The sequence below is a fragment of the Equus asinus genome, chromosome 5 (genome assembly GCF_041296235.1).
Source record: "Equus asinus isolate D_3611 breed Donkey chromosome 5, EquAss-T2T_v2, whole genome shotgun sequence".
NCBI classification, from domain to species: domain Eukaryota; kingdom Metazoa; phylum Chordata; class Mammalia; order Perissodactyla; family Equidae; genus Equus; species Equus asinus.
Window position 1 is genome coordinate 40,673,790 of NC_091794.1, and position 27,705 is coordinate 40,701,494.

Below are 27,705 nucleotides of genomic sequence, written 5' to 3' on the forward strand. Positions count from 1 at the left end.
AATTTTAATTATTTTGTTGGTTATTCTTAAATTCAAAAGAAATTTTAATCTTCCTATTTCTCTAGGAGTACTGGAGATTAATTAGTTCCTATTGTTTTTTTCTTCCTAAGAGAAATAAGACTTTTTGCATCTTTTACTGGTGCATTTCCTCTCTCCATCTTTCATGTGTTGTTGAACTCCCTGATTATAGTTTCAGGTTGTTATTTATTGTTTCTTTTTCTTTTTGAGGAAGATTAGACCTGAGCTAACATCTGCCGCCAATCCTCCTCTTTTTGCTGAGGAAGACTGGCACTGAGCTAACATCCCTGCCCATCTTCCTCTACTTTATATGTGGGGTGCCTACCACAGCATGGCTTGCCACTCGGTGCCATGTCTGCACCCAGGATCCGAACTGGCGAACCCCGGGCTGCCAAAGCAGAACATGCGAATTTAACTGCTGCCTCACTAGGCTGGCCCCATACTTATTGTTTCTAATAGTATGTCTCTACTTTTTGAAGAACTCCTTTCTTATAACTTGCATTAAACTGTACAGCCAATTGCCAGCATCATTTCAACCTGTTTTACTTGTTTCTTGGTTTAATAATCTTTCATGTATCCTTTGTCATCTTATTTTCTTGGATTCCTGTTTTCACTTTTGCGGACTCAGTTGAATTTTTTTTCAGGTTTGATGTTTTCTGAAATTTGAGTCCTTGCATGTTTTAAACATATTTATTCTATCCCATATTTGAATTACAGTTGAACTTGGGAAGCATTATTTCATATTCTGCTAGACTACAGTGTTATTTATGAGAGGTCTGATTCTGGACTAATTCATTTTATTTTGTGGGGAATCTGGTTTTTGTTTTGTTTCCAGAAGCTTTGGGACAATCTTTTTATACTTGGGGTTTCAGAATCTCCTCGTGTCTGGGTGTTTTATCTTTTTTCATTTTCCTTGTTTGACCCTTGGTGGAGTCTTTCAATTATTTCATTTAAGTCTTTCTTCAGGTCAGGAAAATATTTTTCTATTCTTTAATTTTTCTCTCACACCACTCTCTATTCTTCCCATTTGTTGCTGATTTTTAATGGATGTTGGCCTTCTTAGATCTGTCTTCCAGATTTCTTAACTTTTCTCTTGTTTTTAATTTTCTATTCTTTTTATTCCACTTTTTTGTATTTTCTCATTCTTTCCCCCCTCATTCTCCTCCTTTCTATCTCCTCCCCACCCCCGCCTCTGCCTCTCTTTCTCCATCTCTCTAACTCACTGATTCAATCTTTCTGCTTCACGACTTTTAAATTGAAAAGGGGAAATTATTTGCAAGAACTCTTGTTCCTTTATTTGTCCTTTCTTTTCATAGTAGCCTATTCTTATTTTATGGGTATTTTGGGAATACTTTTAGAGCATAGTAATTAGAATACTTTGAAAGTTCTCTTCTACCCCATTCATTATCTTTGTTTCTCTTAGGGTCTGTTCTGTCTTTGCTCATTTTGTTGTTTTCATTCATACTGTTAGCTTTCTACAAATGTCTGATAGTCCTTGACTTTCTGTTGTATTTGTTAACAAACTCTTGATTAATAATCGTGGTGATTGGTACAGCTAGCTGGTATGGGTTTCTTCTTCAATTAGGTAGATCTCTTTCTCCAACAGGTCTCTCCTCTAAATGGGAAGACTCTAGGCTCTGGGCTAGTCTGTCCCTTCAGGAGCCTAAGAAGTTTGTCCCTAAAGGAGTTTATTTTGGGTGATAAAGATTTTATTTCATTCCTCGGTGGAACTGCCTTTCTTTCTTATTAACCTCCACTGCTGTGGAGGCCTGGAATTACATCTTTTTTTTTTGCTTTTCTCTCCAGCTCCAACATACAATGCCAGACACTGGTAATTTTGGGGGTTATCGTTGGAGCATAAATAATTGCTCGACATCTCTGTGTACGTTGAGGGGTTGAGGAAAGTGGCCCAGATGTTCTGTAGGCAATCCCTTTATTAATTACCTTGACAATACCCTCAGAGATCACTCTTGCTCTTTTTATTTCTTATTCCTGAGTTTGGATTTTCTCCAGACTTCTTTGGTGAAAAATGGCTCTTATTTCTGCATTAATCTTTTGTGTGTATCTCCATTCTCCCTACCCCCCGCCAATTGTATCCCATTTGCTTTCCATTTTTTCATGAATTCATGTAGAAATTCTGTCTTGTTCCCAGAGCTGTGGTGGTTTTTTTCTCCTTTCATCTTTCCATTTTAGGAAGAAGGAGAGATATACTTGTGTTCAGTCCACCATCTTCAGCTGGAAGGCCCACAAGCCTTGTCGTTTACAACCACATAAAGGATCAGTAAATATTTTCTGATGAAACAATAGTAACATTAAAATATAAGCAAAGTTGTAACTTCTGATGCTTGATATATTTTGCCATCAACTTTCTTTAGGAGTAGGAAAACTGGTAGGTTGAAAATTTCTTTTCACCTTGGTTGGATGGCTCACTTTCATGAGGTTGTAGCAGACAAATGAGTCACTCTCCATTTTCCCATGCATAGATTAGCATTATTAGTACTATAAAATAAGTTAAAAATAGTTCATAAAATATAACTTGATGGAAATAAAAGGAAAAAAGTAACCAGCAGATTTAAGAATCTAAATCTTGGGGGACAGTTCTCCATGGGTTTCTCGTATTTCTGCATGCTTTGCAAGGTGAGGCACTAACCGTCCTGTTCTAGACTATCTTTTAAAAAAATGTTGGTAAAAAACACATAACATAAAATTTACCATCTTCACCATTTTTAAGTGTACAGTTCAGTAGATTTAAGTATATTCACATTGTTGTGCAACAAATCTCCAGAAATTTTTCATGTTGCAAAACTGAAATTCTATACCCATTAGACTCTAACTCCCCACTTCCCTCTCCCTGTGGTCCTTGGTAACTATCATTCTTTCTGTTTGTATGAATTTGACTACTTTAGAGACCCCATATAAGTAGAATCATATAGTATTTGGTTTTTTGTGACTGGCTTATTTCACTTAGCACAGTGTCCTCAAGCTTCATCCCTGAGGCATGTGAATTTACTTTTAAGACTGAATAATATTCCATAGTGTGTATATACCACATTTTGTTTAGCCATTCATCTGTCCATGGAAATTTAGGTTTCTTCCACCCCTTGGCTATTGTGAATAATGCTGCTATCAACTTTGGTGTGCTGATATCTCTTCGAGAACCTGCTTTCAGTTCTTTCGGCTATATACCCAGAGGTGGGATTGCTCGATCATATGGTAGTTCTATTTTCAATTTTTTAAGGAACCACTATACTGTTTTCCACGGCAGTTGCACTATTTTACAGTCCCACCAACAGTGCATAAGGGTTCCAATTTTTCCACATCATCACCAATACTTTTGTTTGTTTGTTTTTTGATAGTAGCCATGCTAATGAGTGCGAGGTGATCTTAGTGTGGTTTTGGTTTGCATTGGACTATCTTTTAAAAGATGTTTAGATAGTGAACAGCCTTGGAAGCTAGAAGTAGTATCTCTCTCTGGAGCAAAAGTTAGGTGTGTTTGTTTTCTTCCCTTTATAAAATATTTGGATTACCTAAGCTTGAGGTTCCTGAGCTGTGACGTAAGCCTGTGTTTGCAGCATCCATTTGAACCACTCCTCACTTGCATGAAACTTCGGGAGCAAGGGGAACCAATGCAAACAGGAAGCTCATGCTACTTGGTTTGCCATGAGTGATAAAGTCCTTTTTCTCTGAGCCGGGAATCTTGTGTCTTTTGTCAGTATCCATGAAACTGTGGCAGGCTAACTTGTTACCTTTCAAATAGGGTGAAATCTGAGACCCTTCACACTGAATTATAAAATTGAAAAGTGAGAACATATTTAACCTGTTTGAGTTCAGTAGTAACCCAATACAAATGTCTTCTATAAAAACACTATAATCCTTTTTAAAAAAGTATGTTGTTTGGTTTTCAGTGTTGAGTTTTTCTTTTTCTTTCCATATTAGTGCTGAGTTTCATGAGCGGCTAAGTAAAATTGATAAGCTGAAGAATAGATATGAAATTCTTACTGTTGTTATGCTGCCTCCTGAAGGAGAAGAGGAGAAAACACAGGCCTATTATGTAATAAAGGTAATCTTAATTGATTTACAGTTGTGATAGAATGAAGTATCCTTTGTTAACTCTTGTTAACTAAAATTGCATTTTTTTTTTTTTTTTTGCCACGAAGTTTCAAATTTCATCACTCTAGTAGCTATTGCACTTAATTAGAGCCAGGAAACATTAGTTGCTAGATGGAGGTACTGAAGTGCCATTAGTTTTATACACCTCCAGTCCATGAAGTCAAAGAGAGGTCTGGACCACTGTTTGACTTTTTTTTCTTTTTTTTTGCTATCATTTGTGTCATGTCAATTCCCCTCCTTTATTCAAGATTCATAATCTCAGTAAGATCTACTATCTGAGTGTCTTAGCATGTATGTGACAACCTGTTCAGCACCTCAGGCTCAAAGCTTGACTTCGCTATAGCCACCTACTCATATGGGCACACCCTAGACCTTATCATCACCTGGAGCCATACCACCTCTGAAATCTTACACTCCAATTTACCACGCAGTCCTGGTATGGCAGATATCCAGAGAGGAAGAGGGCTGTTCCTTTGTCTTCATATTAGATGGGAGACAACAGATCAGGTGAATCTGCTCTGTTCAAATATTTGAGTGTTGTCTGCCGTCTCATGGTTATCTTTATGTAGTGACCCACAGGGGAAATTCAGAAGTCATCAGGAATTGGATACAGTTCCCTTGCTGAGTACTGCTATAGTCATCTTTCCCGTGTAGAAAATACCCTGAACAGGTGTGATTTCCTTTACAGAGAGGTCTGGGAAGTTACTCAAAATACCATAAAGAAGGAATGGAAATTGTAACAACTCACTTTTCCTGTATCATAGATAGATAGGAGTGGGAAGATCTCCCAGTTCACACCTTTAGGGATGGCCCTTGTGGGTGCTCCCTCCCCTCTGACTTAATCTTCCAAGTTTCCTTCTGGAGCCCTTCTTTGAGGCTACCCCTAACACTTAATACTAAGTGTGCTTGCCTGCCACCTTGGCTTAGGAAACTCCACCTAACCTATATGAGAAATGAGTCCCAGCTCTCAGATCCTTCTTGAAACTCATCAGTCTATAGTACCTCAGGCTGCTGCCCAATCTTAACAGGACTTTCCTCAAGTTTTAAAGTTTCCCAAGGGGTGAAGAGTAGGTTCTACTGTAAGTGTTGGGAAGAAGGTAGATGTTACAATTCCAGTTAAGTTTCTCTACCAACAAGGGCTGTGATAAGTTACCCAAAAGTACTGGCGGTGTTAAAGTGCCTTTGTCCATATCTTGGTTCTATCACTGACTGGGTAGGTGACCTTGAATAAGTTATTTAACAATTTGGTTTTAAATAGTTAAATTTAGTTTTCTAACTTGCAAAATGAGGATAATATTCTTACTTTTGTTGTGAGGCGTAAATGAGAAAATATATGTAAAGCCCTTAAAACAGTACCTGGAACAAAATGAGCCCTCAATAAATATTAGCCATCATTATTGTTATTGTTATCCTAGGAAAACAGGCAAATTTTATGAAGAAGAGTATTCCTTCTGTTTACAGAGAAGGTGCTGGATAAATATCAGTATAATGAATATGAATGAAGGCTATCAGTTACCTTTGTCAGTTTCCTGATGCCACACTTCACTTTCCATCTTTTCCAGGGTCCACAGCTTGCCAGTTATTCCCATTGTTCATTGCACAGCATATTTAAACGTTTTACTCATAATACTCCACATGTGCCAAATGTGTAAAAATGAAACTTACTTTACAGCTAAACTCAGTCTGGCTTATGTTGAGAAAAATTACCCATGACCTGAAAATGGTCAAAAGCAGTCTGTGGGTGTGCAGTAATGCCAGGGCGTGGTGACACCAGACTTGGCATTTTCTAAGGATTATCTGATTCTATAGGAGTGCACACTTTTGACTGATTTTCTGTTGACTAACCTATTTTACAAACTCTGTAGGGATAGATGTTAAATTGTAGAAAACTGATAGTAATGCATATGATTCTTGTCCATAACAATGTAAAGGAATTTTGGCCAGTAGAAATACAACTGACTTACATTCTGTAGGAAAGATAACACAAGCATTATATTTTATTGCCATAAAAGATATTAACTAGTTTCATATCCATATGCAAATTTATTTCAGCATTTCTGACTGTGTACATACATAAAATCTGTCCAATTCCTCTGAACTTGTCTAAACGTCTTACTGATTCCTTGAGTTGAATGAAATTTTTGGCACATGTTCATTTTATATTTGTATGAGAATAATTTTTAACGTTTTGAAAATAATACTTCAGCAGCTTCACTGCTGGGAAAAGCTTAAACTTGCCAATTAGAAGTTAACCGTCACTTCTGTTTTGAATGTGGTAGACTTAGTGCGTAAATTTAGTCAATTCAAGATTCTTTCCCTTCCTTATATCCTTTACATTCCTCCCAAAGGTGATCTTTCCTGATGGGCACATGTATGTATGTTTATAGCACTGGGGAAGAGGAATTTGGTCACAGTGTTAACCACTGTCCTGCCTTCTGCATGTTGTATTTCAGGGGTAAGCAAACTATGGACCCTGGACCAAAAGCTGTCCATTGCTGCTTTGTAAATAAGTACTGGAACATATAATACATAAGTCATTTATTTATATATTGTGTATGGCTGCCTTCATCCTACAATATCAGTAGTAATAAGGATGAGTAGTTTTGACAGAGTCTGAATGGCCCATCAAGACTACAATATTTACTGTCTTGTCCTTTACGTACAAAGTTTGTTGACCCCTTGTATGAATTTGCTAGGGCTGCTGTAACAAACTACCACAAGCTAGGTAGCTTAAACTACAGAGAGGTATTGTCTCCTGGTTTAGAGGGTGGAAGTCCAAGACGAAGGTGTCGGCAGGCGGGTTCCTTCTGAGGGCTGAGGGATACTCTGTTCTATGCCTCTCTCCCAGCTTCTGGTGGTTTGCTGGCAATCTTTGGTGTTCCCTGGCTTATGGAAACATCACCATGATCTCTGCCATCATCTTCACATGACATGGTCCCTGTGTCTCTTCAGTCTCCCCTCTGGGAATGTGTCTGTGTCCAAATTTCCCATGTTTGTTTAAGCCCTGCCCTAATGCCTTCATTGTAACTCGACTACATCTGCAAAGACCCTATTTCCAAGTAAGGTCACATTCTGACGTGCTGGGGGTTAGGACTTTAACATATCTTTTTTGGGAGAAACAATCACTCATAGCCCTCGTTTTTGGTCCTGCAGTAGCCTCGTGTCTATGGGGTATACATAGTTTTGTTTGTCCTTTCACTTACCCTAGTATCTTCTAGTATCTCACTCTTAAGAGCCAGACTGAAAAATATGATCAGTAACCAATGAGGGTCTGGCATTTTTCAAATCTCATTTCCAAGTTCCTCTTTATTTGGAAATAGTCCAATTCTGACCACAATTTAATGTTTCCAATGAAATTACTAGAAAATGCTTTAAAATGTTGACAGAAAGGTATAAATAAAAATTTCTTCCAAATATTAGCTTTTCTAATCCCGGGTAATAAGTATACATTATATAATGTCTGATTTAGAGACAAGTGGGACTTTAGAGTTTTAGAAATTTAAGGCATGTGTGGAATTAGATCAGGAATTTGTATAAATGAACAAATTCAACCCCTTCATTTGACAAATAAAGAAACTGAACTCGGGGAAGGGAAGTGAATTATTTAATGTTACTCAACTCCACAACTAAAATCTAGCTGTTTTGATTTATTTTAGCTCTTTCTTCCACTACACTATGTTTCAAAATAAATGGCTGCTAATTCTAGACTCAATTTAAAGGAATTAGATGTAATTTATCTAAGAACTTTTTTTTGCTAAATCTTTATTTTTTATTATGTACTATTTGCTATAAAAACATGTATAACATATTTTGAAGCATAATAAAACAAAAAAGAGTGAAAATGTTAAGAAATATTACCAATAAAACCTTTCCAATGACCACATTCTAGCTTAAATACACATACCTAGGAAGTGAATAAATTAACAAATAAAATTATTAGATGCATGCTATCCTTGTCAACCCTTAATTGGAGAAGTTCTTTGGAACGGTTTGGGTACAACTCTAGAGATACTAGTACAGTGACAGAATTAAGCTGGAAAAAGTCACTTAGTATGTCCTCTCACTGTGGAAGTTTTGGTTTTCAGCAATTTATAGACATCACTTTTCTAGCCACATTTATCATGATTATCTTCAATTTTTAAAAATTATTTTAAAAATGTGGTGAAATATATATAAAATTAGCCATTTTAACTATTTTAAAATGTACAGTTCAGTGGTATTAAGTACATTCACAATGTTGTGCAACCAACACTAACATCCGTCTCCAAAGCTTTTTTCATCTTTCAAAACTGAATCTGTGCCCATTAAACAATAGCTCCCATTTCCCTCTCTCCCTAACCCCTGGCAACCTCCATTCTACTTTCCAGCTCTGCAAATTTGACTACTCTCGATACCTCACGTAAGTGGAATCATGCAGTATTTTTGCTTTTAAAAATATGTAACACTTCACAAATTTGCATGTCATTTTGCCCAAGTGCCATGCAAATCTTCTCTATATGGTTCCAACTGCAGCATGTACTACTGAAGTGAGTATTCTTTCTAATTTTAACATCACTTAACTGCTCAAAGATGTTGAAATCCTATTTCTAATAAGACACACATAACTGGGTTGGGAATGATAAGCATTCACTTTCCTCGGTGTAGCTTGCTCACCTCTTTTACTTCTAAGATTTAAAATGAGGGTGTTTCTAAGCCTTTCAAGCCAGAAACATACATTCTTCTTATTTAACATATAGTTTGAACCCTCCTTCTAGTTAACCCTGTTTCTCTTCCCAGTAAAGTTTATACCTGCTTAACTTTTTGGTAATTTTTGTTGGAGAGTTTTAATGTAAGCTTGGTTAGTTACTACATTTCCATCACGGTTTTGTATCCTATGTGCTGTATTTTGAAGGCCTTGAGGATGTGGTCTTCTGCTCTAAATCAAGTGCAGTAAATAAATGCTTGGTGCTGCACGTAGGCTCAAGGCAAATTAGTATTGTTGTGAGTTAAATATTTCCTGCCCTGAAAAGAGACATTCTCCCCCAAGGTAATACTTTTACTCAATCAGTTCTATTCTGTATTTCATAGGCTGCTCAAGAAAAGGAAGAACTTCAAAGGGAAGGTGACAGTTTGGATGCTAAGATCAACAAAGCTGAAAAAGAAATCTATGCTCTAGAAAACACCTTGCAAGTGCTCAACAGTTGCAACAACAATTACAAACAATCCTTTAAAAAAGTGACTCCATCTAGTATGTAGGAGTTATGAAATTTTTTTTAATTATGCTGTACAGTTATTTTAAAAAGAACACTGAGACATGGAAAACAAAAATGTACCATGTTTGAGTCAGGAAAACTAACCATACCCCCTCCCCCTTTAGTAAGTGCTAAGTGTTATTTTCATTATTCTAGTGTTCTAGTGATATGGCATATCACTTCTCTAGGGAATTAATTTCAAATCTGAAGAAAACAGCAACCCATTGCCTGCTCTATGTTGACAAAACAAAAATGACCACATGCCCATACTGTTTTTCAACAAGGAGACATAAGGAATTTATTAACCTTTCAAAACAAAAAATGTTAGAAGTTTAACATATGTAAAACTTTAAAACTGCTTTCTACACAGCATGTTAGAAATTTAGACTAAAAGTTCTCTAAATTCTAGGTGATGAATATGAGCTAAAAATCCACCTGGAAGAACAAAAAAGAGCTGCTGATGAAAAATACAGATACAAACAAAGACAAATCAGAGAACTACAGGAAGATATCCAGGTACATTCTACAGGCTTTAGTAATAAGCCCTTAGTAAAAGTTAATCATTATTATCACTATACTTTGTTATCTTGTACAAAGGAGACAATGTTTTAGAGAAGTAGATACTAAGAGATAAATTTCATTTAAATGAGAAAAAAATAAGTGTTCAGAGTATTAAATAAATTAATTAAAAATCCCAGTGCAGGGGCCGGCCCCGTGGCCGAGTGGTTGGGTTCGCGCGCTCCGCCGCAGGTGGCCCAGTGTTTTGTTGGTTCGAATCCTGGGCGCGGACATGGCACTGCTCATCAAACCACGCTGAGGCAGTGTCCCACATGCCACAACTAGAAGGACCCACAACGGAGAATATACAACTATGTACCGGGGGGCTTTGGGGAGAAAAAGGAAAAAAATAAAATCTTAAAAAGAAAAAAAGTCCCAGTGCAAGCACAGGATGGACCCCTAACAATTACCTGTTAATAAGTTGATGAATCTTAGCTAGCTAATTATGATCTATCTACTAACTTTTACTTAACGAACTTTTATTTCATTTAATCCTTTAAAGATCACCTTAAAAAAGTTTGAAGGATAAAAATAATCCAGTAGAAAGTAGTTACTAAAGCACATTGCTGAAACAGGAAACAATGTATATGGTAAGCAGGCTCCATATAAAAACAGAGGTGGTTTTTTTTGGCTAATAAAGTAGAACAACAGATGATATGAATTGTGAAATGCTTTCAATAGTCTTTGAATTGCTTATTTCCCCCCAAATACCACATAAAAATACTTCCTCGTGGAATTATTTATAAAACTTAATCCATAAAACTGCTATACTTTTGGCTTTATGGATTAAACCATAATCCATAAAATTATGGATTTTAATTTTGATCCATAAAACCATTATACTTATCTACCAATAAAATATTATATACAAAAATAAATGAATTAAAATTAAATGAATACTTGACATATGGCAAGTTATGTTATTTTTGATTCTAACCGTTAAGTATGTTAATACATCATTTTCTGCAGAGCATGGAAAATACTTTAGAAGTTATAGAACATTTAACAAATAACATCAAAGAAAAATTATCAGAGAAGCAGGCTTATTCATTTCAACTAAGGAGAGAAACTGAGGAGCAGAAGCCAAAATTAGAGAGAGTAACTAAACAGGTATTGGTGTCTTTTAAAAACTGATGTCATATTTACATTTTTTGGAGTTCCAAATGGTAAACCCAAATCCTCCTTTGTCCATTAAAAAAATTAAGTTCTGGATAATAGGTTTAAATAATAATTGACTACCATTGACCAACAGTGTGCAAAACTCACCAAGGAAATACGTCGTTTCAAAGACACAAAGGATGAAACACTGGAAGAACAAGACATCAATCTTCGTGAAGTGAAACAGTTTCACAAGATCATTGATGAAATGTTAGTTGATGTCACAGAACAAAATGCTGAGATCCGTATTATCCTTCAAACATACTTTCAACAGGTAATGAGAGTACCTTCTAGTTAAATACAAATATTTCTTAAGCATTTCATGAAAGTAAGAAACTTACAGCATTCATCATAAAGTGAAATCTAATTAAAAATATTATTCTTCTAAAATGTAGTGATACTAACGATCGCTCTTGAATATTCCTCCAGAATGGTTTAGAGCTGCCTGCAGCGAGTACTAAAGGCAGTCGTCAGAGTTCCAGGTCTCCTTCACAGACTTCACTGTTATCAGCAAGGTAAGTGGAAGGTTATAAAACCACCTAACTCTCACAGCTTCTATCTTAAGGGAAGCCAGCCACTTCCTTATCGCCACAGCTGTTGATCTGCCAGTGCTCTCCTCATTCTTACCCACCTTCGCAAGTCAGTCACATGTGCAGAAAACCGCCAGCAGAGCAAGGCCCCTCCCACTTCTATCTGGTATCACCATTTCTATAAGGGCACAGAGTGCTTCGTGACTACCAGCTATTTCAGTAGGATAACCACAGGGAAATCTTGGAGGTTACATCTAGCATGGCCAACTCTGAGTAGGGGGAGAATTTTTTAAACCATAAAAGGGCAAGTTACATTTGTAGACATATGAAGTATGATTTTTATGATTAAAACCACATGGTAAAATTTTTAGTGAGGATTTTATTTATGCTGCTTCATTTTGCTAAAAGGAAATTATTTATTCTGCAGTTTAGTTTTATCCAGAATCTTATCATCAGATAGATCATTCAGCAGCCACTTATTTTTCATTAGTCTATGTACAGATTTCAGAAAGAAAAAGGGATGTCGGAAAAGATAGTGTTTAAGTAAAAAAAAAAGTTTCTATGTAAACTTGTTGAGCATCCAGGTACATCCCTGTACTTTCCTAAAATATATTTTTAAAACTTAGCATTTTAGAATTGTATGGCTAGTTACACTTTTCAAATGACCCCTGTCAACAGGCCTCTCGCTTTCTTCTCTTTGGCTTAAGTTACATAACCTATCGTTTTAATCACTCTTGCCAGCACCCAAATTCCCATGCCCCTCTTCTTTTTGTTACCTTTTATGCTTAAGGATTCCATCTCTAAATTGATTATAGTTGAAAACATTTTTCTCATATAGAAAAATATTGAACTATTTTACTGGTTTGAAACTCTCATGTTTATTACCTTTCTTTTCCTTTTTATAAACTAATTTCTTGATATTATTAATGATCATGTTTTTAAAATTTATTAGCACTATGAATAGATGTACTTTTTGATCTCTTTAGTTACTTGTGGGATTTTGGTATGTTTTACTTTTAATGAGGGGAGTCTCTCCTAAAATATAAATTTTTAATTAAATTGTAATAATGCTGTTTTTTTCTTCTAGGTCATCTAGGAGTACAAGTACTTCTGCTTCTCAGGCTTCAATTAAAGTATTAGAGCTGAACTTCCCAACCTCCACTTCACTGATGGGCAGCTCTGCTAGGCCAACTAGTGCTAGCAGTAGCTCCAGTAATGGTAAAAGCAAAATGAGCAGCAAATAAACATTTTAATCTTTCTTTTGAACAAGGTGTAAACACAAAGACAAAAATCTCACACTTTTAAAATAGTAAATCCCACTCTGTGCTTTTGGGTACTGTATAATGATACAGAGGCTGAAATTGTGTTAGAAATATACAATGACCAGACAAAAGTTTTATCCAGTGGAAAATGTAAAAGCTGATAGTTTAAAAAAAAGTCAAGCAATTTCGGTCCTTTGCTAAAGAAAGGTTTAATTTTTTTAGTGTCTTTCCTGTTTTCTTTACATAGAAGGAAAGCCGTAATACCAGATTCTGAAGGCTACATGTTATACAAGTACAGGGAAAATGCTTTCACTGTTATTTTGATGGCTGTTACATTGAAAAATAGTTTGCTTCATTATTTCATGCTAGCCATGACACTACATCCATTTCTAATATAACAGAATCTTTCAAGAAATTTCTAAAGATTCATCATACTATAAAGAGTTTCTAACACTACTAAAACTCTCATTTACCTTAGAAGATCCTGACATTAGGTTTTCTTTATTCAAAGAAACCTATTTCCCAGAGTTTTGGGGGGAGAAATCTATTAGTTTCTTCTTTTGGTATAATTAAAATTTTTAACCAAAAAATAGCATTACCTACCTCCCCACCAAGAAAACTGATAGGAGAGAAACACTGTATATCCATAAAAATGCAGCTTAAATTTCTAGGAATTACTTCACTCTGATCTTGAAAGAAGTCACATAAAGATTTTGCTCTCAAGATGGACAACCAAGCATAAAGAATGTCTTTTTAAGATTTTCTTATTTAATAATTTAAAGAAAGCTACGTGTGATTTGATTTGCAATAGGAATTCTAGAAATATACAGTGTAAGTAAACTACCAGATTTAAATTAGTTATCTCAGTTAAACTTTATTGTAACATGTGCCCAACACTTAAACTCTTGGAATAGAGTGTGGAGTACGATTATGTTATAAAACTGGTTTTCAAATAAAGGTATTAGAATCTATGTACTTAGATGAGTAGTGTTTTCTTCAAACCTTGGAAAGAAAATTATGACAGTTGTCATTGTTTAGAACTATCATTTGCAGTTCCTTTTTTTTTTGAGGAAGATTAGCCCTGAGCTAACATCTGCCGCCACTCCTCCTCTTTTTGCTGAGGAAGACTGGCCCTGAGCTAACATCCGTGCCATCTTCCTCTCCTTTCCGTGTGGGACGCCTGCCACAGCCTGGCTTGACAAGTGGTGCCACGTCCGCACCCGGGATCTGAACTGGTGAACCCCAGGCTGCCAAAGCGGAACGTGCGCACTTAACTGCTGCGCCACCGGGCCGGCCCCTGCAGTTCCTTCTGAAACGCAGTAGGGGGAGTAAATGTTTCTCCTGATCATTATTTGAATATTTTATTATTATTTTTAGAAAGACCAGCAAAAAGCATAGCCAAGTCCAATGAGTAAGATGGGTAAAAAAGATGGATAATACAATTTTTGGGTAAAATACTGTTCCTATGCATGGGATTTATTTAAGATCTAACAACTGATTAATCTCACGGTTACTTTGTATTTTCACCAAAGTTCTTATTCTTCGCCCTATATTACTTTGTAAACTACTTGGAACTTGAAATATTATTAAATACTGTGTTCTGCGAAGGCAGGGATTGTGTTGTTAGCTCTGTAATCTTGGGAAAGTTACTTCTCTATGCTTTTCCTCATTCATAATATAGAGACAGTAGCAGTTACCTGCATCACAAACTTACTGAAATAATCAGATAATATATACAAAATGCACAGGACCTGACATACAGGAATTGCACAATAACTTCTACCCATTATTAAGTCACCACACAAAGCCTACCACAATATTTGTGGAATGGTTACGTTCTCAGGCTAGCATATGTCTACATTTAACTCTTAAAGAAAGAACAGTTCTAACTTCAATGTAATAATGCTAAATGGTGAGACAAGGAATCAATTCCATTTTTCCATTATCCACAAATCTGGAGTTAACACCCACCTGCTGTGTTAGAAAGTCACCTACTTATGGAAACAAAGACACAGCCTGGGTATGTACGTTTATAGACAGCATGATGTTAAGGAAAGAAATTCTGAAGGTAGCACTAGGCTTTCTTTTTTTTTTTAAAGGAAGATTAGCCCTGAGCTAACATCCACCGCCAATCCCCCTCTTTTTGCTGAAGAAGATTGGCCCTGAGTTAACATCCATGCCCATCTTCCTCTATTTTATATGTGGGACGCCTGCCAAAGCACGGCTTGATAAGCAGTGTGCAGGTCCGCACCCAGGATCCAGAACATGTGAACTTAACCACTATGCTACCAGGCTGGCCCCTTGAAGGCATTCTTGACAAGTAAATCTCTAGTAATATTCCTTTGTGGTGATGGGTTTCCTGAACACATGCTTAGAAATTGGTTTGTGTACTCTGCTTAAGTTTACTATGTGCCAGGAAAGGAGCTCTAGAGAAGATGGAATTTCTAAATTCTGGCAGGCTGTTGTATAAGGTACTATCCTAATTTTTTTGTGCCTAAATGTAACATTAAACCACAAAGACACTTTACAAAATTAGTGCTGGTTGATAATGATGCTCAAAGAGAATTTATTAAATAAAACAGTGTAGGTAAAATTCTGAAGCCATACTAGGAATTCCTAAAGATCAAGGGCTATGTCAACAGAGTTTTCACTCTTTAAAAATACCACTATGGAGGGGCTGGCCCCGTGGCCAAGTGGTTAAGTTCACGCGCTCCGCTGCAGGCGGCCCAGTGTTTCGCTGGTTCGAATCCTGGGCGCGGACATGGCACTGCTCATCAAACCACGCTGAGGCAGCGTCCCACATACCACAACTAGAAGAACCCACAACGAAGAATATACAACTATGTACCGGGGGCTTTGGGGAGAAAAAGGAAAAAATAAAATCTTAAAAAAAAAAAAAAAATACCACTATGGAGACTATGTAGGGATGACACGAGGGCTGTTAATACAAAGAACTGGGCTCTCTTTTAAGGTAAGTCTCTTGGTGCAAAGACTAATGCCTGAGTGACTGACCTATTTCTATTGCTATTACTTATTGTTTTTGACCAGTTTCTGTTTCACTGCAAAACAAATTTTAGCTTTTTCATTAGGCTCTCATCACTGAAGTCTGAAGGTCACAAATAGTACATACTTAATTATGCTTGAAGTTTTGGTATTTCACTCTTGGCAAGAACAGAACAAGGACTAAAAAGTGTCTTCTTCCTCTATCATTATCTCTCACTCAGAACATTCTAAGTGGATACTCACCTACCCCCCCACAACCCACCCATCCAGCATCATCATGAGTGATAGTATTAAAGCCCCATTGTCATTTACACTGTCTAGAATCTTAAATTGGAAAGACTCTAAAGACCATTATAAATTCCACACCTATGACTCCTGTCTTTATCTATATGCTGTTTTCAGTAATTTTGGGAGGATCTTTACGATCCAAGTCCCTTCCTTTTCGGCTCCAGTTGCTGGAATTTATTCTGAGTAAAATCAGGCTCTGTTGGCCTAGTCTTTTTTTTTTTTTTTTTAAATTCACACCCTGAGAAAGGAGGCATCAGGGGAGAGGAGGTGTTAAGAAGGCAAAATGCGGGCCAGCTCTAGGCTGTTTAAAAACATGCCCAGGGGCCAGCCCCATGGCCTAGTGGTTAAGTTCACCCAGGGTTTCGCCAGTTCGACTCCTGGGCACGGACATGGCACTGCTCATCAGGCCATGCTGAGGCGCCATCCCACATGCCACGACTAGAAGGACCTACAACTAAAAATACACAACTATGTACTGGGGGGCTTTGAGAGAAAAAGGAAAAATAAAATCTTTAAAAAAAAAAACACAAAAAAACATACCCAGTGCCTTCCCAACTGGATACTCACAACTCTAGGACAGCTCTCTAATTTTCTTTCCTTTAGAGGAGAACCTGATTTATAGAGTGCTTCTCTTGCCCATGCTGTTTTTGCTAAAAGAATTCTTTTCTATTCTGATCTTTTCTTGTCTGGAATGTAGTCTCCAAGGGTCTTGCCAATATTTAAGAAATTTCTTAGGGGTATACTGCTAGCAATAGTTAGGAGAAAAAAGGGAGAAAAAAGCAAAATGGACCCCTATTCAACTTTCATGGCTTTATTTCTAAGGTACTTCCTAAGCTAGTATACAAACCATTTTTAATTAAATCAGGCCAATTAAACATGACAGATATCTATCTACCATTTTAAAATAAAAGTTATGCAAAAAATTTAATAAACAAATGATGACTGTAAATGGAACTTAAGGAACATTTAAATATATCTCTTTCAAAAGCTGAGGGCTTTTAATTTAACAGAAAAAAGAAGGAAATAATTTTTGATGAAAATGACTCAGGTGTTCAAAGCACAAATTTAATTCTCTCTCAAAGAGCAGGATGAGGTGGACCCAAGGAATTCTCATACATCATAATACAATGAAGAAACAATACTTGGAGATTCATCTTTAGGTGAAGAAGTTTAAATCATCAGAGTAGAAATACTGTACATAAACATACACATGAAAAGCCTAAAAATCAAGCAGTGAAAAGGGAACCTACCACTGAAACAAATATACTTTAAGAATAGCTGAAAAGCATCTGCTTTCTGCAATCTCTACAAATAAAATAACTTTAGGAGCAGAGATCTCTGCGCTGGACTGTTATGACTAAAAGACCCAAAACTTTCATTAACAGCCTTTAGTATAATGGTGCTAATTCCCTTGGCATGTTAATTTTTTGGCTTATTTCCCTTTTCTTTCTCAAATGCAGCTATCTGATTAAATATATTGACTAAATTTTGAGGTAAATTTTTTTTAACTCCACTTTCTGATTGCTCTTTGATATTCAGTCCATCTTCTTCTGGAACCTCTTTTTTAATATCCTCCTCATAATTATCCTCTCTTTCATATTCTCCTTGATTTTTATTTAACTGATGTCTTTGCTCATGTCTACTGAAATCACGTGATCCAGAGTAAGCATACTTTTTGTATTTTTCAACTGACTTCCAAGAGTAGTCTGAGCTTGCTGGTGAAGTGGAATACCTCAAGGAACCTGGTTCCCACCTTCTAGAGTGCTCTTTTCTTCCCTCTATGTCTTTTTCAAATCTCCTATAACCATAAATTTTCACCTTGTCCTCTGAATTCCTACAGAAGGAATCTGAGGAATCTCTTCTACTGGAAAAATGTCTTTCTGATTTATAAGGCTTTTCTGTTTTGCTACTACCTGCCTGAGTTTTACAGCTATCATAAAAATCTCTTGGATCTTCAGACCTACCTCCAAAATCATCCGGAATTTCAACTGAAGATGAAGAGAGAGGGCATCTATCTTTCTCTTTTACCTGTTTCTTTTGATATGGTAACCTATCCTGCTTTTCCAGTAATTTTTCCACTTCTTGTTTTTGGTTAAGAAAAGATGCTGAAGTATTGGTTGGAACTGGGAAGTACTCATCTTTCCTATTCTGATCTATCTGATTAGAGGATGCCTTAGCTGAATGCCTTTTGGAACTTCGAGAAGACTCTGAACGGTTCCTCTTACGTTTCTTATGCCTTTTGTGGCCAGAAGAGGAAGAGGATGATGAAGAAGAAACTGATTCATCAGCAGAAGAAACACTTGAAGAGGAAGAAGTTGATTTTCTTCTTTTCTTCTTTAGCCTAAAAAAATGTAGTTAACTCATCAGAAATGTTAAGCACAAAATGTTTCTTAATTATCCATAAAAACTTTAGGTCTATTTTGTTCTCTTCAAAGATTTCATAAAAGCTGTGGCTTAGATAAGCAATTATAATAATCTTAGTTATTACAAGATCCAATTTTACCATCAGGCATGACGTTTGGGGAAAAATACTTGTGTAGACAGTTGTCACTATAAGCAAATCCATCATTTCTGAAAGACACAGTGACATTTCCAACATTACCTTAAAAATTTCAGACCATCTGAACCCATGAAGGGGAGAACTAAAGTTTTATATCTGGCTGCCTCTAGTGCATAATTTCTCCCCCTCGGCACTACTGACATTTTTAGCTGTGTAATTCTTTGTTGCGAGGGCAGGTGGTGGTGGTGCTGTCCTACACCATCACTGTAGGATGTTTAACAGAATCCCTGACCTCCATCCACTAGATGCCAGTAGCACTCCACCAGTTAGGACAACTAAAATATTCCCTGGGGGACAAAACTGCCCCGAGTTGAGAATCACTGCTCTAGTTCTGTAACATTTCTCCATAAAATATGGATAAGTAAAATAACATACATACATTTTAATTCTAAGGTTAATTCTTTTTTTTTTTTTTTTTTTTTAAGAATTCTAGCCTTAGATTCCACTTTCCTTAATCTCTTTTATAGAAAAATTTTTGGTACACATACTTGCAAAGAATCACTGATTATGACTTGAAATTCTTTTTTACTTACTTTACTTCCGTATGGCACTTTGGTTCAACTCAGTAGTTGTTTTTAAGTTAAAAATTAACTTAACCGAATATTATAGTTTACCTTTTCTCCTCTTTTAAGAGCTTACGCAACTTTTCTGCACTTGTTTCTATTTTCTTTGTTTTCTGCTTTTCTTCCTTTTCAGCTTGTTTTTCTCTTAATTCCAAAGATTTCTTTTTGAACCCAGATATCGGAAAAAACCACACGTTAAAAATAGCAGAATATGTACAACCCAGTTTTCAAAAGACCACCCCCCAACCAGAAACCAGATGTGGTATACCCAAATCACCATATATCCAGCATTAAACAAGTATTTTTAACATATAAAAATTAATCATACAGGTGTTTGGCATTAATCATTGAATAGCCAGAACAGTATTGAGGACCATATTGCAGTTGGTAGTCCATGAAAAAAGGGGAAGCCATTGCATTGGTACCCATGACCCAGAGTGCAACAAAGGGAAAAAATAAAATACACGAAAAATTATTTAAAAAAATTGAAAAATTTAGATAGGACACAAATTTTATAAATAAAATTCAGATAAAGAAATTCCATTAAGGTGAATTGAGGGGGGAATCACCATGTTCAAATACAAACCATTTTAAAAAAGCACAGCCCAGTTGGATGCATAATTACATAGGAAACCATTTTCCAGTTTGAGGATGGGGATGAGCAGCACCAGATGTCAGACACAGCAGCAATGGTCCAATTCAGAAGAAAATGCATGAGAAAACATCATCATCAGTATTACAGGAAACGACAGTTTAAAGTATTTCTCAAAAAGGGTTTTATAATTAGAGCTCAATTACAGTAATAACAGTGAATTTTGTAACCACTAGGAAAGCTCACTACAAGGACAGTTCTCGAAACCAAATACCAAATTTAGGCAATAGGAATGTTTCTCATAGGGCTATTTTTACTTTTGAGTACTAACCAATAAAAAAGAAGAGGCAGAGCTATGAAGCAATGTCAAACCCAATTAGAAAAAGCTATATCTAAAAAGAAACTTTTTATAATATCTTAACTAAATAATCTAGAATAGTTTTCCCTAGAAGAAAGTTAAGTTTTGGCATTAATTTCAAATATTACTATGTTTCTAAGAGGAAGTAAAGAATCACCTGCATATATTTATGAAGCTTCTGCAAAGCATCCTCTGCATCTTTAAAAGTCTCATCCAAAGCCAAAGCTTTCTTATAGTAACTTTCAGCATTTAAAAACTTTTCTTCTTCTTCTAACCTAAATTTGAAAGGAAGATTTAGCTTGTTTGTAAAAAATAAAAAGTCCTCAAATATGCATACAGGTCAGGGGCTTATATGAGAGAACTTACTAGGGAAAAACTATGTTTAGCAAGTTATTTTCCAAATTGAACATTACCTAAATCATGTGCTTTTTACTGCTATTTCTTTGGTAAAAAGACCACGTAAAACCAAACAAAAAAACCAAACTCGAAGATACAGAGAACAGATGGTGGTTGCCAGAGGCAGAGGTGGGGGAGTGGGTGAAATAGGTGAAGGTGGTCAAAAAGTACAAACTCCAAGTAATAAGATAAATGAGTCCTGGGGATGTAATCTAGGGCATGGTGACTATATTTAATAACACTGTATTAGATATTGGAAAGTGGCTAAGAGAGTAGATCTTAAATGTTCTCATCACACACAAACAAGAAAATTTGTAACTGTGTAATGGTGGATTTTAACCAGACTTATTGTGGTGATCATGCTGCAATATATACATATATCAAATCATTATGTTGTACACCTGAAACTAATGTTATATGTCAATTACATCTCAATTAAAAACAAAAGACCCAAACAAACAGGAATCCATTACTGGTAACCAAAGCCATACTATAGGGCCAGCAGTGGCCTTTTAGTATAACACACGAGAAAACCCATATCAACTGATGTCCTCTGTAAATTTAGTATGATCTTGGGCTTTAGCATAGAGCTACCTAGGCTGGCTCTTCCTAGTAGTTTATGAAGAATTTCCCTTTCTACAGAAAAATTTTCCCAGAAAATTCACCTTTAAAGTTGGAAATACCAACACATACATGTGAATCACAACCAGCCTGTAGTTAGGGTAATTATTGGATGACGCTCACAAGTCTCTGCTGTGAAAATTCAGAATTAGAAAGTCTGGATATGGAGCAGTGAAAGGATTTTGCAAAATATTTTCAGTTTTTAGAAAGAAGAAAAAGGTAATTACTCTAAGACAAATTAACAAAAGACCAATGGCTTCAACGGGATCATTTTTGTGTCAGACTGGATGTGGGGAATAAGGGATCAAAGACAATCAACATTTCTAGATTAGATAACTGGATAGGTGGTGTTGCCATTCACTCAGCTAAGACACCAATTCGTGGGTAACAAGACAACCACATCTAAATAGGTACTAGCTCTCTACCTAGTGAGAAAGTAAAAAGCTGCTCCCATAACTTGAGCCCAAGCAGAAGTTCATATGAGTTAAAAACAAATATTGCAAAGTCTTATTAATTAGGAATTCTGGAATGATCATACAAACTGGAATGATCAAGGGAATTCATGAAACAGAAAAGAGACATTCTATTTTTAAAAAATTAATAGCAAAAGATGCTATTTTTTTTAAACAATTAACTCAGGCTGTTACCAAATTATATTCAAAGTATTTTGTTTCTTCAAAATATTTTATAGATTAGACTAATCTGTTAGTCATTAACTATTTATGATACAGCTACTATGCAGGTATTATGCCAGCATCTCAGGATAGTAACATAAGTTACAGGGTTTGTTCTTAATGATTTCCTCTTCCATTTGATCTGAGTTTGTGGATTCTACTGGACAGAGCAGAGCAATAAGCTGAATATAACAGTGAAATCTTCTTCAAAATTAACTATAGAGCTCTCAATTCATATTTCTGGCATTATACTCCTAGAATGATGAAACAGATTAGAAATTAAATTCCTCTCTATTAAAAACTTCTAGTCTATGTCCAGGAAAAGAATACTTACCTAATTTTTTGATCTTTACATCTATATTACTATGTACTGAGATATTCAGAATAATAAACTTGAAATATTAAAATACCTCCAATCATAAAAACACCTCAATAGTTAAGGAAAGAAAAAAGGACTGCAAAATTTAAGGGGACTATATTTAAGACAGATTTTTACCAAAATTGAAAACTAAGAGTCATAACATAATTAAGTGAGTGAAAGATGCTACTTCCTTACGTTAAGTTCAAGGTTTTATACTTGCTGAATATTAAATCTCTACTATTAAACAAAATCTGACACTTACTGCCCTCCTCTTTCTACAAGTGTCTGGCAGAGGTACTTTCTTGCATTCCTGTGAGTTGGACAGTTTTCCAGTGCAAGCTCAAAATCTTCTATAGCTTTGTTCAGACTTCCTTTTGTTGCATATCTAGAGATATAAAACAAAATTAGAGGAATTTATCTTGTGAGCTCTTCATAAATCTTGTACACATTTACCTTGTAAATATTTCTTAAAACCCATGATCTACTTACAATGCTCCACGAGCTACCAAAGCCTCCACATTTTGTTTGTCTATTTCCAGAGCCTTATTGTATTCATTCATAGCATCCACGTGGCGTCCAACTTTAAAATAATCAACTCCAATCTTCACACTAAGACGACATTTGGAAAGTATCACAAACATTTCACAGAACAACCAAACAGAATGTTAGCATGGATAAAGTTTTAAAGCAAATCAAATCTGGCTAATGTTTAGCTTTCAATGTTCTCAATATACCTAAGAAGTATTGTGCCTTTGGATAATTTCAACAAATATTTATGAAATCCAGGTATCAATATACTAATTCCTTTGGGAAAAAATGAAAATGCTGACTAAAACTTACGTCTGTTAAGTTTACAACACAACACCATTTACACCTAAAGAACAGCTAATGTCAAAATGGTAGAATTTTAATTTATTTATAAACAAATTTGGTCTTGATGATGACATAAGAATGCTTGCCTTATCCTAACCTTTTAGACTAGATAATGCAATTGTTGAAAGACAAAGTCTTCATACCATTTTAAAGCCCAAGATGCAGACTGCTTCTTTCTTAATGCAGAAGCAAAATCGTCTTCAGAGAAATTTTTGCTATTAAAGAAAATAAAAGTCAAACCATATAAATACTTCTTCTGTAAATATACTTCACTCTGACAGATAAAAACTCAACACTGAAAATGTGAATCCCAAGCAAGAAATTTGTAACCTATCCACAAAACAAAATTCTTGATCTCTCAGGAATGACGATTATTGTTAAACGGTATTTTTCTTTAGCATATACACAAACTTCTTACAAATTTTCTGGATCTTTCTCTACTTAATCACAAGGTATACATCTATAAGAGATTCCATTCCAGAAGGAGTTGGGATCATTTAGTTCATTCAACCTTTGGCACACTGCTGCGACTATGCTTAGAACAGTCAAATATATCCCTCAGTTATGCAGGTTCTGAGCTCAGCACCATTCACCCCACTACTTAATGGAATAATACTGATTACTATACCTTTGTAGGCCTCTCATTAAAGATGGTGGATTAGATTCATCTATTCCTAGTTTTCCTAGAAGGAATTCAACTACTCCTGGATTAACAAATCCCAAAGAACTCTCCATGATATTTTCATAGGATTCCAAAGAATTGCTATTTAGTTCAACACTCCTCCTTAAAAAAAAAAATCACAAAAATATAACTAACATAATTAGCATGTCCCATTTCTATTAAAGAAATAACATTATCACATGGAGTTTAAATACTCATACATTTTTGTACATGAAGGTGTGGCAATATTATGATTTGGTTCCTTTTACCAAATTTGAAGAAATTTAAGGGTTATAAAGATAAAATGAGCATATTTTGAAATAGAAATTAAAATTCTACTTTGTTGTCAGAAGTTGGACAAAATTTGCTATTTTTTAGTCAAAAAACTGTTTTGCAACTAACTTTTTGAAATAATGTGGATAAATTACCTGTAGTACAAAGGAAGCTCTTCAGAACTAATTACACCTAATTTAATACCAGATAGGTGTGGTGGAAGAGATGAGCTATATAGAGATACTGCAAGCTTTTCATGATATCTGTCAATATCCTTGATTCCAGCTTAAAAAAATAAGAAAACTAAGCTGATTAACAAGAAAATGCAAAGTAACATAAAAAAATAAACCTTTCCAAACACTATTCTCATTAGACTACATTTTCAAAATTAATAAAAACAAAAACCTGACAACTGTTACACTTTTATTAATATGATGAAACTGATCACCTCGAATGATGTCACCAGTTTGGTAATATGACAAAGGATCTCCGTGGTTACTGTGAGAAGGCACATCTCTTAATGGACAAAGAGCCTGCAATGAGAAGTATTTTAAAACACCAGACATTCCATTCTTTGGTGAGAAGTGTCTTCTTTTATCACAGTTGTTCAGTATGAACAGCTAATAGTTGACATGAACATTAAAAAAACAACTAATACCCTAAAGTCTAGATTTAAATAAGGATTTTAGTTATAAGTAAATTTCTGTGCCCAAACACAATAAAAAGAATTTTCTGGTTAAGTTCAAAAAGTAAAATCTCATGAAATGTGCAATATGTTTTAGGAGGTAAATGTTCAGTATAGATTATGAAACAAAAAGATACTTTGCACTTCTTAAAAAAAGTAATAAAAGTATGAAAATTCCAATGAAAATGAAATGTGAATTCTCCAAAGTTTATGTCTGTGACCCAGTCTGTGATCCTTTCAGCTTTTCTTCCCTGTTTATCTGCCTTGATAAATAGTAAACATTAAACCTTTTAAAGTGACACACTATTTCCAATTCAGGTTTATAATGTATAAATCACTTACATTTAATTATTGTAAATACATAAATGAGACAGGAATTTGTTTCTAAATTATCCACATCCAAGTATATAATGCCCAATACTAAATAAATAAGGACACATGCAGCTAGAAGAAATAAGCCTGGAATACCAATCGATCTCACCATATCCACTGATATCTCTTTGATATCATTTAGAAAAAGGACCCCAACCCTGCCAATCAAAGGGACCAAAAAAACCCCAAAAACCAGAAATGGGGGAAACTGTGTAAGTAACTCCATCACCACTAATAATTTTTTTTAAAAAGAAAAGGTACTTAATTTTTGTCTATTACTGCTTATTTCTCAAGATTACATCAGCAGCACACACTTAAGCATACCTGTATGCAAAAAGACATAATTCTTGCATTGAGATGACTCCTTATCAAAAACAGAAGCAATCAAATAACTGCAAAGTAACTTACTGTGATTTCTAAGTGGGATATGTCTCTCATGATGCCACTGCCTAAACATATCAACACCATGAAAAACCCAAACTCCCGAATGGAACTAATTCGTCCAATCACTATATCACCACGCTCAATATCTCGAAAAAACAACTCTCTCCGGTCCATACTAGGTATCTCCATGAACTGCTCCAAAGGTGGCATGATTGCATAATGATCTGAAAAAATAATTAACAAAATTACTAACAATAGCTTTGTGTCCTGTTTCATCAGAAGTGCTGTCAAACCAAACCGCAATCAAAAGATTTTAAGATTAAACTCACCCTCATTGTCTTCATTAACTTCAGAAGTTGCGGGAGCATCTGATTTCCAGGAAAGTGCAAAAAGCAGATCCGCTTTTTTGGAAATGAATTTTTGTATTTCAGTGTTGTCAACTCTCTTCTCTTTTCTTAAAAAGAAACAAAATTTATGAAAACTGGTACATGTGCAAAACCTATCAGTATTGCAAGCTCCTGCTCACGGCTATACACATCGCCCGATCAGGTCCATTTTAAGCTCCTGACTGTACATCCTCCGAGACAAAGTTTTAACCAGGGATTCTTTCACTCCCCAGTCTCTAGGTGGAGGGCGGGGAAACTTAAAAAGTGACGCCCCCAGCTCCAGATACGAAAGCACAAGGGGTTTTAAGCTAAAGAATCCGCACCACCGCTAGGCAGTACCAGAGAAGTTGTTCAGCCCGCATCCCGCACTGCCTCACACCAGGAGAGCGGACCCTCCTCCTTCTAGCCCTCCGCACCGGCGCCGCAGTCCTCACGTGCTCACGGCCGCGGCCCCGCTGCTTCTGAACTCAGCCGCCCGGCTGCGGTAATGAGGCCCCGAGCTGCGTCCCCTCCCCCGTCTCGCAGCGGCGCCGCCGTCCCATTACCTGCCCTGTAACTGCTGCTGGGGCGGCGGGCCCCGGGCAGGCTCGGCCCCCGACCCCAGGAGACTCCGGAAGTGCGGATTGTCCTGCTGTTCGCTCCGGAGCAGGGACAGCAATGACGGCCCGTGGTAATTCAGGGACTGCCGCAGGAGGTCCCGGTCCATGGCTAGAGATTACTGAGCCCAACGATCGGTGGGCTGCTGGCCTCCCCGTTCTGTGCCCACTACTTCAGCCCCGTGGTCCCGGAGGCTGAAGAAGCAGCCTGGAATCCGCCGAAACCTACATCACGAACCCTTAGAGCGGCCTCCCGGAAGTGTCCCGGAGCCACCCGAGTCGCGGCGCGGCGGAGCTCAGCCTAGGTCTCACGAAATTGAGCGAGACTACGGAAGCCGGAAGGATTGGGCTAAGCGTTTCCTGGGTTAAGCATTTCCTGAGTTAAGGACTTAGTACGGTGTCGAGGCGGTGATGTATGTGAGAAGTTTTCATTATTAAAATTTCCATAGTGTTATTATTCCATTGAAATGGTCCGAGCTCTAATGTAGGGTAAATAATAATTCATCTTCCTGTTTAGTGAGGTGCTTCTAAGTGCCGGTGCCCCAAACGAGTTACAAAGGTTCTTCTCTCAAAGTACTCGCTGGATAAATCACACCTACCTCTGTGGCATAGCCGCGTTAAACGACTGCTCTGGGAGATTTTCCGATAGGCTACAGAGCAGAAGAAAGGAAGGACGCTGACTTTTGTTAAGCAGTGGAGTTGTGTTCTCCATCCCTACTCCATTCAGTGTTCGTGATTTTAGAGTTAACTTAAAACCAGAATGACTTTAATGCCTAGACATATGCATATATACATTCATTTTTATTTCTTTAGTTTATCCAAGTGATTTCTCAAGATTTAGTGCCTGTAAAATTTATATAGTGTTGCTCACACTAATATCAATATACTATGCTTATGGGTAATTCAAGTGATTTTCAAAGGTACTTTTGATTTAGGCTTTTTTTCCTCCATACTGATTTGAGAACCTAAACACTGTCCCTCATTATACTCTCATTTTAGAGATGGAGGGAACAGGCCCAGAGAGTCTCAGTAGATTGCTCAATGTCATCCAGCTGGAAAGAGGCTAGAGTCTTCACAGGCACAGTTGCTGGAGAGTATTTTTATTATATAGAAGGGTCTAACTTACTCTAATTTTGAGATAATGTGGCTTTGTTTTATTTCAATATATTGAAATCTGTACCACTTAAATATA

General features: G+C 36.3%; 2 protein-coding genes, 1 long non-coding RNA gene and 1 other non-coding gene across 5 annotated transcripts in view; 2 read left to right on the top strand and 2 right to left on the bottom strand.

Moving 5' to 3' along the window:
* CCDC39 (coiled-coil domain 39 molecular ruler complex subunit) overlaps nt 1-14,471 on the top strand; it is a 42,314-nt gene extending 27,843 nt beyond the window's left edge. The window contains exons 14-20 of the mRNA XM_044771130.2: nt 3,955-4,078; nt 9,196-9,355; nt 9,769-9,875; nt 10,887-11,027; nt 11,170-11,349; nt 11,505-11,590; nt 12,693-14,471. Of these exons, the coding sequence (XP_044627065.2) occupies nt 3,955-4,078; nt 9,196-9,355; nt 9,769-9,875; nt 10,887-11,027; nt 11,170-11,349; nt 11,505-11,590; nt 12,693-12,849 (955 nt within the window). The 3' untranslated portion in view covers nt 12,850-14,471. The remainder of the gene's footprint in view (nt 1-3,954; nt 4,079-9,195; nt 9,356-9,768; nt 9,876-10,886; nt 11,028-11,169; nt 11,350-11,504; nt 11,591-12,692) is intronic.
* LOC123286180 (U6 spliceosomal RNA) lies at nt 8,559-8,660 on the bottom strand. Its single transcript, XR_006528452.1, has one exon. It is a non-coding gene; the product is annotated as a U6 spliceosomal RNA (small nuclear RNA).
* A 2,738-nt stretch (nt 14,472-17,209) lies between the features above and the next one.
* Nucleotides 17,210-26,841, bottom strand: TTC14 (tetratricopeptide repeat domain 14). 2 transcript variants are annotated; one of them, XR_006528108.2, is made up of 12 exons: nt 26,463-26,823; nt 25,861-25,985; nt 25,556-25,755; nt 24,539-24,623; nt 24,246-24,375; nt 23,785-23,940; nt 23,300-23,371; nt 22,773-22,892; nt 22,546-22,668; nt 19,868-20,506; nt 19,333-19,442; nt 17,210-18,499 (listed from the first exon to the last, which is right to left on the bottom strand). XR_006528108.2 is itself a non-coding variant. In XM_014838343.3 (12 exons), exons 1-12 carry the CDS (start codon nt 26,621-26,623, stop codon nt 17,578-17,580), a joined length of 2,322 nt encoding a protein of 773 aa, XP_014693829.2. In that variant the 5' UTR covers nt 26,624-26,841; the 3' UTR covers nt 17,210-17,577. The 2 variants fall into 2 exon arrangements, 1 of the variants encoding a protein (XP_014693829.2); XM_014838343.3 differs by having other exon boundaries at nt 20,389-20,506; nt 26,463-26,841.
* LOC106829303 (uncharacterized) overlaps nt 26,797-27,705 on the top strand; it is a 267,300-nt gene continuing 266,391 nt past the window's right edge. Inside the window, exon 1 of the long non-coding RNA XR_011503275.1 lies at nt 26,797-26,926. This is a non-coding gene — a long non-coding RNA (uncharacterized lncRNA). The remainder of the gene's footprint in view (nt 26,927-27,705) is intronic.